This window comes from Nilaparvata lugens, chromosome 12 (assembly GCF_014356525.2).
Source record: "Nilaparvata lugens isolate BPH chromosome 12, ASM1435652v1, whole genome shotgun sequence".
NCBI classification, from domain to species: domain Eukaryota; kingdom Metazoa; phylum Arthropoda; class Insecta; order Hemiptera; family Delphacidae; genus Nilaparvata; species Nilaparvata lugens.
The window spans coordinates 16,620,256-16,633,003 of record NC_052515.1 but is presented as its reverse complement, the minus strand read 5'-3'; the positions used below and the strand labels follow the sequence as shown (position 1 = coordinate 16,633,003).

The 12,748-nt window shown below is 35.2% G+C and overlaps 1 protein-coding gene across 3 annotated transcripts in view; it reads left to right on the top strand.

Moving 5' to 3' along the window:
* The window catches only part of LOC111055146 (cysteine--tRNA ligase, cytoplasmic), a 40,620-nt gene that overhangs the window by 6,951 nt on the left and 20,921 nt on the right, over positions 1-12,748 (top strand). For 2 of the 3 annotated variants that reach the window (XM_039438979.1, XM_039438978.1), the window contains exons 2-4: positions 1,558-1,749; positions 2,969-3,185; positions 7,293-7,418. In XM_039438979.1, the coding sequence (XP_039294913.1) occupies positions 1,565-1,749; positions 2,969-3,185; positions 7,293-7,418 (528 nt within the window). In that variant the 5' untranslated portion in view covers positions 1,558-1,564. Of the gene's footprint in view, positions 1-94; positions 321-1,557; positions 1,750-2,968; positions 3,186-7,292; positions 7,419-12,748 lie in introns of those variants that run through there. The other variant, XM_039438976.1, reaches the window with a different exon arrangement.

The window sequence follows — 12,748 nt, the reverse complement described above, 5'->3', positions numbered from 1 at the left end:
TATCTTGTAGTATCTGCTTAATTCAATGGTGAATTTCTATGATAATGCAATCTTAATTGAACATTGCATGTTAATTGTAGAGTGATTCGACAATTGAAGTTATCTGAATACTCTTTACAAGGCCGTAAATTTCACTATTGATTATTTTGAGTGTCTGTTATCGTTTGACCTAATGAGTCAACTTTTCAGTAGAAACTCTGTAGTATTCATAATTTGTGAATCTTCAATGCAGGACTGTTCTATTTTGTTTAGTTGGCTTTTTCTTTCAACATCATGCTGAATTATTTCAATTTTCTTCAGTTGTCCAACTTGATTGTATGGTTAGTAACATTTTACACATTTTTATTTCTTAGCATGTTAATGTTTCCGTGACATTTCAATCCTATTTGCACCGATTCTCTATGTTTCATCTGTTTTCAACTCTCCGTGAAATTGGCTCCTTGGATAACATCAGAATATTCTGTATTCTCTTGTCATAGATATCTCATAAGATTGATTGGTTTCCTACATCTAGAAATAAAACTTAATTTATTGATTTTCTATCTCTCATATTGCATAATGTTGATTTTTCTGGACTTGAAGGTCTCGTTTCTTGGAAAGTTATAAATCCTCCAATACTAGAAACAGTATTAGACAGTTTAACACTATTAGTTGTGTTTCCAGTAAAAGTATAGATATAGTAAATGAAGTAAATTTTTATGAGGGTGCCACTGTAGATGAATTTTGGAAACTAAAAGATGCAGTTTTCTTCTGAGGGATGTAGTAGTCTCTTTTCTCCTGAGGGTGATGCTCTAGGCTTTTGCATGGGCAATAAGGCGGATGATGATGTGAGATGAATGGACCTACAGTTTTATTTATATTACATGGCTTGTTTTCAAGAACAAATCTTTTTTGGTCGTACTCATGATGTATCCTTGTTATCTCTCAATGCTCTGCTAGACTCAGCCAGAAACAGTAGGCTAAGTAGAGAAAGCCTAAGAGCCTTTCCCTGAAGAACCTATTCACTTATCCATAGAACCTATCCGCTTCCTGATTTATTCCAGCTGCCAGGGTAGAATTATGATTTTGATGTCAAACCTAATATTTTATTTGTGCTCAGTAACTTCAAAATTCCAATAATTGTATACGTTATTTGGTGTTGACATCATGTGAAATTCATATTTTTTGTACTGTATCCCTTTAGAAATAAAGACACACTATGTTGTCTCTTCAAGTGAAAATACATTTTGGTGAGATGTAGTGATATTTATTCATGATAAAAACACAAAAATATAGTCAAAAATCGCAGATTTAGTTTGAGAAAATAAAAACATTTTGTGGTTTCTTAAAATAACTTCGTCATATATTTGAATATATTTCTGTATTTCCATTTTGTAGATAAATTTATTAGAATAGACAAGTTATCATTATTGTGGCTTTATTTTATTATTAAGCAAATCTACAACTTCTCTGGCAACAGTGTTTCTCAGATTCTCACCAACTTTGACTTAGGCCTACTATCAAATAAATAAATCACTTATTTTTTGGCGTTTCTGATAGTACTCCGTGGAATTTCAGGTCAAATATGGCGACGAAGAGATCGCAGCCCAAATGGAGCGCTGACAGCGAGGGAGGGAGACCGCCTGTCCTGAAGCTGTTCAACAGCCTCACCCGACAGAAGGAGGAATTCGTGCCTCGCAAGGGGAAGCGAGTGGTCTGGTACAGCTGTGGGCCCACTGTCTACGATGCGTCACATATGGGGCATGCTAGGTAATATTAAATAACCATTTAAATAATATAATATTTGAATAATTAAAATAAGTTAAGATATATATTATTTTGTAACAGATCTTTGATTAATTAATCATATATGTAATTGGTCATCTGTTCTGAAATATTTGATGACTAGAGCCTGGTTTCTAGGATACTCAGGCTGGATACACAAAGACGGTTAAATTTTAACCGTGATTAACTTTACGAGAACCAATCAGAGGAGCCCTTCTTCATAAGACGGCTTCTCAGATTGGTTCTCGTGGAATTATTCACGGTTAAAATTTAACCGGCTTTTGTGCAACCGGCACTTATTAAATAAAATGAACCATTAAATCTATAGCTTTAATGTTCATTAGAGCTAATAAGTGTCCTAGAATCTGGGTCTATCATGAAATGAAATAATGAAACTCTGGAATGTTGTCTAGAAGTTTCACGAATTTATTAGACATTATTTATATTTCTAGACAAAATTTCAGTGTTTCATTATGGATAAATATCACTACATCTCACCAACAGCAGTATCTGAAATCAGAAATTAAATATTTTTTAAAGTTGGTAAAGAAAGTATTGCAAAAAAAATATGGTAAAATTAAATCCAAGTGGCTTTTTGATGGTAGGGAGTTCCTTGCGATGAGCTCCCAACTCGCCTTAATATATAATAAGTCATTAGAAAAGAATGATACAGGTTACAAAAATATGATGCCGAGATTTCTTAAGGATTTTCTCCGTAATAGTGGAATTGATATTGTGAATTATAATTATTCATACAATCTACTGAACATAAAATGATGATCGATGAGAACAACAGGCTCAGTCGAAGCTGTAATTCTCTCAAATATTCATAAATATAGTGGGACCTCGATATGATACTACAGCCCGTCATAGTACACTTTTTATGCAGTCCTTTGAAACGTCCATATAGCTTTCAACATTGATATAGTGCAACCCGATTTAGAACAGACCTCGTAATAATACACTTTCTGAACGTTCCCTTGAAATGTACTATACTGAGAACATGTTGTACCAAAAAAGTAGGTAAGTTATCTCTTAATTTGTAAAACTCAAGTTCAATGAATGGATAATGCAATATATTTTTCATGTTTATTTGAAAAACAAGTACTTGATATATTTTCTATCCTCTTCATGTCTTTTGTCAAATATTTGTCACAGTTCACCATTTTGTAACGGAATTTGAAACAAAACGAAAACTTTCCAGGTCGTACATCACGTTTGACATTTTAAGACGAGTACTATCGGACTACTTCGGTTACAAAATATTCTTTGTAATGAATGTAACCGACATCGACGACAAGATAATCAAACGAGCGAGACAGCAACATCTTTATAAACAGTATCTGGCTGAAGAGAGTGATCTTGTGCAGACTCTGAGTGATGCCAAGGCGGCCATGAACCAGTTGATGGAGACTACAAAGGTTCGGACTCACCTGAAACTGAAATTCATTCATATATCATAATGTTTTCTATTATTACCATCATATTATCATCATTTCTATCATCTCATCATCGTTAATTTCACATAGGCAAAACATCATTGATACTCATTCATAATTTTTTCTTATAACTCTAAGCCTGGCCTCTAACGGTAGGACATGCATAATAAACATGCATGTATAAACAACATTTCAAAAGATAATGCTCATTATACATTTTTTGTCATCAGCGAGAGGCTTCTAACATGAAATGAACAAGCAATAACAATAAATAAACCACTGAAAAATTACAAATTATAATGATAAAAAAATATTTAACCTTAAATATAGCAGCGAAGAAAAAATAAACAAAAATCGGAGATACTAAAACCTAACTCAAAAAATTTTGCTCGAAGTCTCTCACTATGATTACACGACATGTGTATCAAGCATGTCCTACCGTTAGTGGCCAGCCTAAGGTGCGATCTGCGATCATATAGGTTTATACATCTATATCTTGAAGAGCAATCTCATATCAAAGATCGCTCCCTATGTGGACGGGCCCTAAGCTGTAGAATTAATTCTGATGAAATCAGAAACAAAATTCTATATAACATACTAATTGGAACTCTCGAATTGAGTCGTTCATATGTAAAATACAGTGTATTACAAGTGTATTACCCTACCACGTCTCATCAATGCCTTGAACATTGGTGAAGCCATTGCCATCTTTATCAGTGCACTCCTCTCCCTGTTGAACTGAAATGAATAATTTCAAAATTATTTCATTCAATGCAGATGGACTAAGACACAAAATAGACGAACTTGTCACTTTCTTAGTGACCTGAATATAGATGTGGCTCTAATTCAGGAAACACAAATGCCAACTACTATGCCAATTAAATTCCCCTCATATCACTGCCTACGCTACGACCGTCTCCCTAATGAGCTTAATCAAACCCATGGTGGTGTAGCCCTTCTAATACACAGAAGACACTCGTTCTGTGTACACACACCCCCATCCATACCAGACATGGATGTAATAGCGGCAACTATCTCTGTACAGAATACACCGGTTACTTTTGTTTCCATATATAATCCTCCTCGGAATAGAGAGTTCAACTCTGACCTCCTATCTCAACTTTTCACCTCCTCCCCCTGTATGTTTGTGGCTGGTGATTGGAATGCCAAACACACAGCTATTGGCTGCAGGGTTACAAACATAGCAGGAGAATCTCTCCTTGAATTCATAGAAAAATTTGACACAGATATACATTTCCATGTCCCATCATCTCCCACACATACAAGTATATGCAATCAAGCTGCTCAACCTGACATATTGGATTATGCATTGTCAGTGGGACTTACAAAGACCTCCCTGGTTGAGGTGGTCGAGGACCTGTCTTCAGATCACCTGCCAATGTTGTTCACTCTTGTTAATCCCGACTACATTGCAAGACCACCTCCACATCGCCTTACAGTGAAGTGGAGGAAGTATCATGAAGGTGTGCCAAACTCTATTCCCATCCTACCAAGCACACATTCGAACACTGTCGACTTGGAAGCTCATACAGCAAATATCACGGAAGTAATAAAAACAGCACTAGCTGATAACACTTCCTTAGCCCCACCCCAACGACGCTCACTACTCCCCACTGGAATTCAAGTGGCTATCAGTGAGCGCCGCAGCACTCGCAAACGTTGGCAGATAACACGAGCTCCTGTTGACAAATATGCATTTAATAGAGCATCAAACAAATGCTCTCAACTACTTAAACTACATCGCCTCCAATCCTGGGAAGAATATCTCACCTCTTTGCCACCCAACTCAGCCTGGCAAGCCACCCGAAAACTTCTCAGGAAACAACCTCCAAACTCTCCACTTGAGGGCCCAAATGGGCTAATCTTCTTAGACCAAGAGAAAGTGGATGAGTTTGCCTCCCATCTAGAACTTCACTTCTCAAATCCACCCGTCCCTCATAGTCAAGAGCTCGACACCCACTTTAGTAAGATAGTCGACAGTGTTTTAGTAACAGTGCAAGACCCCACCCCAAATAATCTCTCACCTTTTACAATGGGAAATATAACAAATGCACTTAAAAATACCAATCCAAAAAAGTCCCCAGGTCTTGATGGTATTTCTGGGAAGGCCATCTTAAATGCGCCTCTGGAGCAAGCTCAACACCTGCTTGTAATTTTCAATTCCATTCTGAACACCTAACCACTCCCTAAACACTCCCCTCAGAATGGAAAAAGAGCAAATTATTCCTGCTCCTAAAGCCAGAAAACGCTCCACCCTACCATCCAGCTACAGGCCAATCTCCATACCCTGCTTTTTCTCAAAGCTCTCTGAGAAAATGTTTCTGGAGAAACATATAAGAGATACACTAGATAGTGTGATAACGCCAGAGCAGTTTGGATTTTGTGCAGGTTGTTCAACAACACTGCAACTAATGAAATTCTGCTCTCAGTCATCAGACTCTTTCAACAAGAAAGATCACGTGGCTGCAGTCTTTATAGACTTCAAAGCAGCCTTTGACACTGTGTGGCTGGATGGACTACTCTATAAACTTTCATCTATCTTTCCACCTTCAACAATAAGACTGTTCAAGTCATACATTACTAACAGGTATTTTGAAGTTCACATCCGCACCCCATCTTCAGTAAACTCTTTAGCTCTCACCCCAGCAACAGCAGGTGTCTCCCAAGGATCTGTGCTTGGACCTATCCTCTACTCCTTCTTCATCAACGACATGCCATCTCTACCTTCAGTCCAAACAAGTCTATTCGCTGATGACACCACATTCCACTGGAGCAGCATGAATCTGAATAGGGCGGCCAGGAATGTTCAAGAGCAGTATACAGAGCCAGTATCCCTCAATTACTCAACTTCATTCAGCTCACATCTCGAAAGCTTCATGATACAGCTTCTATCTCGTGGCGTACATCAATTAGGCAGATGTACGAAATACCACGACCTGCTCAGACTCACAAGCCACTCCCATTTCAACAATGGTGGCCTGATTGACAGTTAGCAGTTGGGCCATGAAGGTGTCAACAGCTGATTGTCAGTCAGCCACTGTTCACAGTACTGTACTCCCTAGGAGAGAACCCTTCTCCATTACCACTTCTCCCAAAAAAGTAGACTTGGCAAAAAAAATCACTCTTAAAAATATATTTTGAAAATGAAATGGAAATTAAATAACAATTAGAATATCAGAAATTATTGAATTAGAAAAAGAAAAATCAGAATCACATTGAAATGAAAAAAAATTGAATGCGATATCTTCTAATTTTCCAAGATTCCCGTCTAATTAGGGTGGTAGAGTTGATATTTCTGACCAAACTACGTCATCAAATATAAATGATAGCTTCCTTTTCTAAAATGTATGCTCATATGTAGTTACTAATCTGTTCTTTTTATTTTTTTGTCGGATTCACTCAAGGAAGAGGTAAGCACATATTTAATGTTTGGTTTTAAATCTCACAACAAATAAATGCATGACATGAATGTTCAAGGCTGAAGCATGTGCAATTTTGTCTCCATTGATGATATTTCAACTTAACACTAGAATGAATCTTCTCATTCTTTCAATCCCACACAATTTTCAAAACTATTATGTGTATTGTATATCAATATGTACAATATTACAATATGTCAAATATAGTTATATACTTACTCAATTTATTCGAGATAACATGAGTTACAGTGAATGCACATATTACAATTATTGAAAGAAGTTTTAATGCAACAGCAAACTTCATCACAGTACATAATTTTGTAATCATGTAATTACAGTATATGTAATTCAAACATTATGTAATTTTTACATTTACGTAAATTTAATTACAGTAGAATCCTTTTGAACTATCGCCATACAACTCTAAAATAAAGTATACTTATCCCCAGTTTATGTTCAGTATTCTTCTACTTCATGGTATAATTTATATATCACATTATAAAATATGTTTAATTTTATAATATGTTTGATTTCAATCTATGAAAGACAAAGATTCGTCGTCATTTACAAAATTTGTGTACCTAATTTCTATTTCAGTTCATAAATATTCCATGTTCGATGAATATAATTGGTTGGTTGGTTTTTGTAGACTGTTGAAGATCCGGACAAGAAAAACATGCTTCTGAAAATGCTGGACAAAATGTCGGCCGCAGTGTTATTTCTAGAGGAGTCAGTGAAAAGCAATGACGATTCAAAAATCGAAGCAGCCAAAAAAGTAAGTTTTGATTCTTGTCGTTTTGTTTCTAATCTGCATACAAATCTTCTCAAACATCATCGAAATATCTGGAGAATACTTGAATGAATTTATAAAATGAAACGTCAATACTACAAAGAATTACTGGTACATTTATTTTATTCGATTTTTGACATGACTAGTTTCGGTCGATTCTCGTCATTATCAAGTATAAAAATGACACTTGATAATTGCAAAAATCGATCGAAACTAGTCGTGTCTGAAATAATATCGAAAAGGGTAGCCTATCAGTAATTCTCTGTAATTAATATTCCAAGTAGGCTAGCCCTTTCAAAATACTTGAAGAAATTGAAAGAGATTTATTTTCAATTAAAATTATTCCGTATTATCAACCTCTAAATTTTCTTCAATATTCACTTATAAGACGATTCCTGTTGAAAGAAAAATATTCATTTTCTGAAATCTCCTTTTTAATTATTGTATATAATGAAACCTGTTACTAACTAATTATTTTCGAAACATTGGATTTGTAGAACATTGAGTTCCTCTTCCTCTATTTAATAGAAATATCAGGGCAACGAGCTTCGCTCGTTATTTATTTATTTGTAAACAGAACTCAATTCTTTAAAATGATTGTGGAAGGACCAACAGGCACAGCCCAAAACTGTTTATTCCCCGAATTTTGATTTATACACTATAAATATTCCAAAAAGTAGGTTAAATATGTTCCATACACTTGAATTCAGGTCAAATTTTCAGTCCAAATATTTGAAAACATAAAAGTTCTAATTTAGATTGTTTACAAACCAAATTGAGTAACAAAATAACACTCACTAATCACTTAAAACTGTAAAATAATGATTAACTTTGAATATTATGATATACTATTTCATGTCAACAAATCAGATTATTTTGATCGAGTATTAAAATTTATAGATTTCTCGCGAGAAACGGTAATTTCTGATTGATTACACAGCTGATCTCCCACACAGGCACACGCATCTTCTGTTATCGACATACGACGAAATTATCATCTGTTTTTCCAAGGATGAATTATCCTTTTCATGTCTTTCAGCGAGCTTTCCCAGGGATGAGACCTAGTGCAATCGAATTTTTATATCATAAACCTACTATGTTCCAAATTTCGTAAATATCGTTAGAGCCGTTTTCGAGATCCGTTGGACATAAATAACCAAATATAAAAATATATACAGAAATTGCTCGCTTAATAATTGGATAAAGACAAGTTTCATTAGTTCAAAATGATTGGAACTGTCGAAAACTGGTCTTTTTTCATTTCAATTTCTCTCAATTTTGACATTCTCTATTCTATTCAACAAACTGCATATTTATGTGAAGTTCTAAATGCATTTGTACCACATCTCTCTACTACAATCAATCATATTATATCAAGCTATATCATTATTAGAATACAGAAATCCTACTTATATAATCAGTCTTACAGTAGCGCTCGTAGAGTAAACATCTTAGTAGTTTAGTTTCACCGTAGTGATAGTTTTCAAAACAATCATCGTTCATCAATAAGTGGGTCACTGGAACATAACCATACAGCAGCTATCTTCATACGTCATCGTCGTCGGATAGATGAGGTCACCAACCAAACCACCGGATGGACTGATCCCGCAATTCGAGGAGGAGGAAGAAGAGGATAACTTTCCAGGGAACCAAGGACTCAAAGTACGAGAACAACCAGGTAAAATGGAAACTGTTGAACAATTATTGCTGAGTGAATTCAACACAGACATAATGAACATGAAGAGTATCTCTTCGGAATTCAAGGAATGGGCTTCGTCAGAATTTAAAAAAAACAAGGTTTCCAGAGCCGAATATGATAATTTCTTAGAATTAGTTCAAAAATTAGCATTGGTAATCGTGAAAGTAGAAACGAGAGCAGTTACTATTAGCCAAATAAGTGATACTTTAGGGCATCCGAAAATTCATGACTCATTACAGGACATAAGCAAATCTGTTCAGGAAATTAAAAATAAAGACAGGCCTATTACTTACGCAGACATGATACAACTACCGAAAAAAGCTACTTCAAGCGATCCCCAGTCCAATAATCAAGTCAGGAAAATCCTTCCGAAAGAACAGGTAGTCTTAATTAAACCCTCAAATTCCACCGGTAATGAGAAACAAGACAGTGAAAAAATAAAAGGAACACTGAAAACCAACATCGCGAGAAAGGATAACATTAAAATAAAAAAGACAGTACCCGTTAGAGGAGGAGGTTTACTCATTGTTCTGGATTCTCTAGAGGACAAAAAGAAATTATTGAAGAATAAAGCTGTGAATAATGATCAAATCAAGATAACTGAGCCCCAAAATAAAAAACCCAGGATAATTGTTTATGATGTTCCATCTGATCTCACTAACAAAGAGGTAACTGAAGAAATATATAACAAAAATTTTGTCAATTCAGGAATAGAAAAACAAAAATTTGAAGAAGGTTGCAAGCCATCATTCAAATTAGGGCCGAAAAACAAGGATTCCGTGCATTGGGTAGTAGAATGTGAACCCGAAATTAGGAAAGCAATAATTAATAAGAAAAAAATATTTATAGATATGACATCATGTAGAGTTAATGATTATCATGCAGTGCAAAGGTGCTATAAATGTCAAGTCTATGGGCACATCACAAAACATTGTAAAAAGGAAGAAGATATCTGTGGTCATTGCTCCATCACAGGGCACAACATCAAAACCTGCCCTTCAATCGATAAACCTCCAGTATGTTTTAACTGCAAAAGAGCTGATAAACCCTCAGACCACAAAGTAAACTATCTAAAGTGTCCCAGCTATGTGAAAGCATTGCAACAATCAATTGATCGAACAAATTATGGAAGTGCTTAAAAAGATTAAAAATAGAATTTCCAGCTCAAAATCATCAAATAAATTCACAGCATCAAATATAAAAATAGATATTCAAGATTTCCTATCATCTATTAAAAAAACAGAATTAATAAAACAGTCAGCGAAAAGTAGGACGTCTTTGATTTTCAGCTTTGGTCAATATACAGATTTTAATTTATCATTAGCTCGCTGGAATAAAAATTGTTTACGTATTTCAGAAGGCGTTGCACATTCAATCAAGAAGAAAACGCTGAGTCAAGATGAATACAATAGCTTACCTACTGTTTATTTACGGAACGTAAATAATAGCTCAATTCGTTTTCATCTTGTTAAAATTCATTGACATTGATATTAGCGCAAAATAATAACAATGAGGCTCAATTAGGTATCCGTGACCTCTTACTGGTAATAGACGAATATGCATCGATAAATAAATACAACATTACGATTGGAATAGATTCTTTTGATATTGACTCCGAGTTTACATGCTTGGACATTTTAAGTTTAGTAATTAAAACTAAAAACCTGAATTATGTATTCTATTACAGAGGAATAAACAATCTAAAGTTCTTGGATATACCACATGAAAACGATGGCTCTGAAGATTGTCCAAAAGGATACCTACCGCATGATTCTATTCTTTATGCTTATTTGAACAGTATGATAGAACTCAGGAACTTTATTCAACAGTATGATGTTCTGAATGCGGATTTATATAGGGGAGTACTATCATCACTGAATAGTAATATCTCTTCTTCAGCAGCATGTATTCAAGAGATAAGGCGAAACGAGATGAACATCTACGACAATCGACTTAAGACTTTCCTGTGGCCGACATCCACTACATATCGAATGGGCTTCTGTTTAGAAAATGAAGGAAAATACGTACCCTACAATGAAACAACAAAGTCATTCTTAACTAAGGAAAAGTATATTCTAGTCAGTAGAGACACCCAAATCATGCTGAATGCTGAGCTGCTGAAGAATATTCTAAAAGTTGACATCACAAATTGTAAGATGCCAAAAATAACTTGGATGGATGGAGTTCCAGGGTGTGGTAAAACTCACTTTATCCTTCAGCAACATACACCAGGTAAAGATCTCATTTTGTGTCAGACAAGAGCTGGAATAAATGAAATTAGGCAAGAGGTGAATAGAATTCACAAAAATAAATATGAAAGAATAATTAAACAGGATTATAGAACAGTTTCATCTTTTATAATAAACGGATCAAAAAAGCAGTACAAACGTGTTTTCATAGATGAAGCAGTATTAATGCATGCAGGTTTCGTGGGATTTGTCTCATCTCTCGCTGGTGCTTCTGAGATTATTCTGCTAGGAGATTCAAACCAAATACCTTACATAGAGAGAAGTAAATTAACAGCTGAATGGTCACACATTTCATCTCTCTGTGAGAAGAGAATCCATCAAACAGTAACTAGAAGGTGTCCAATAGACGTCTGCTACATCCTTTCCAGCTACTACCAGGACATTAGTACGAAAAATGAGGTCCTGTTATCCGTCAGACCTCCAATAACAAATGGAGAACTTGGACCACTTGAACCTAACACTCTGATTCTTACATTCACTCAGCTCGAGAAGAAAACAGTGCTAGAAGAGCTGCAATCAAAACTTCACCCTTCAGTTAAAGTCCATACAATTCATGAAGCACAGGGCTTAACTCACAAGAATGTAGTTCTGATAAGGAACAATAAAAAACAACTTGGAATATATAACAGCACACAACATGTAATAGTAGCAATGAGCAGACACACACAAACCTTCAGATATATCACAACAGGGCAAGAAGATTTAGTGCTGACCCTAATTCGAAAACTAAAGGATGTTAGTGAAGAGTTTCTCTTAAGCTGGAATGAAAGAAACATGGAAGGGATTAATGAGAGTTTAAATAATGAGTAACAACAACTTATCAAATTTGCTCAGCTTCGAGGATCTTGATTATTTTGAAGAAATAAACGATGAAGTGATCAACAACAGTCAACAACTTTGTGCAGCATTGAGTTCTTGTGATTTGAGCATCTTCTGTCTCAATATAAGGAGTATCAGAAGAAATTTTGATGAGCTGATGATTCAATTGTGCGACATTAATTTTTCTTTTGATGTTATTATTCTAACCGAATGCTGGATTAGGACTGAATTTGTACTCCAGTCCATTCGAGGATATGATGTATTTTCCACCATAAACAACCCATTACAAAATGATGGTGTAGTTGTTTATGTTAAAGATAGTATAAATGTACAATGTGTTGAGCTACATATTAACCAGGCAAATGTCCTACATATTCGGTTGGATGCAGCAGACAAAAAGTGGAACATCCTTGCAATATACAGATCACCGTCCTTCAATGATATTACAGATTTCCTGAGTGACTTGGAATCGATCCTGAATGAATTAAGAGGGCAACAAGTCATATGTGCCGGAGACATGAATATTAACACCCTTCAAATTCGTCCAC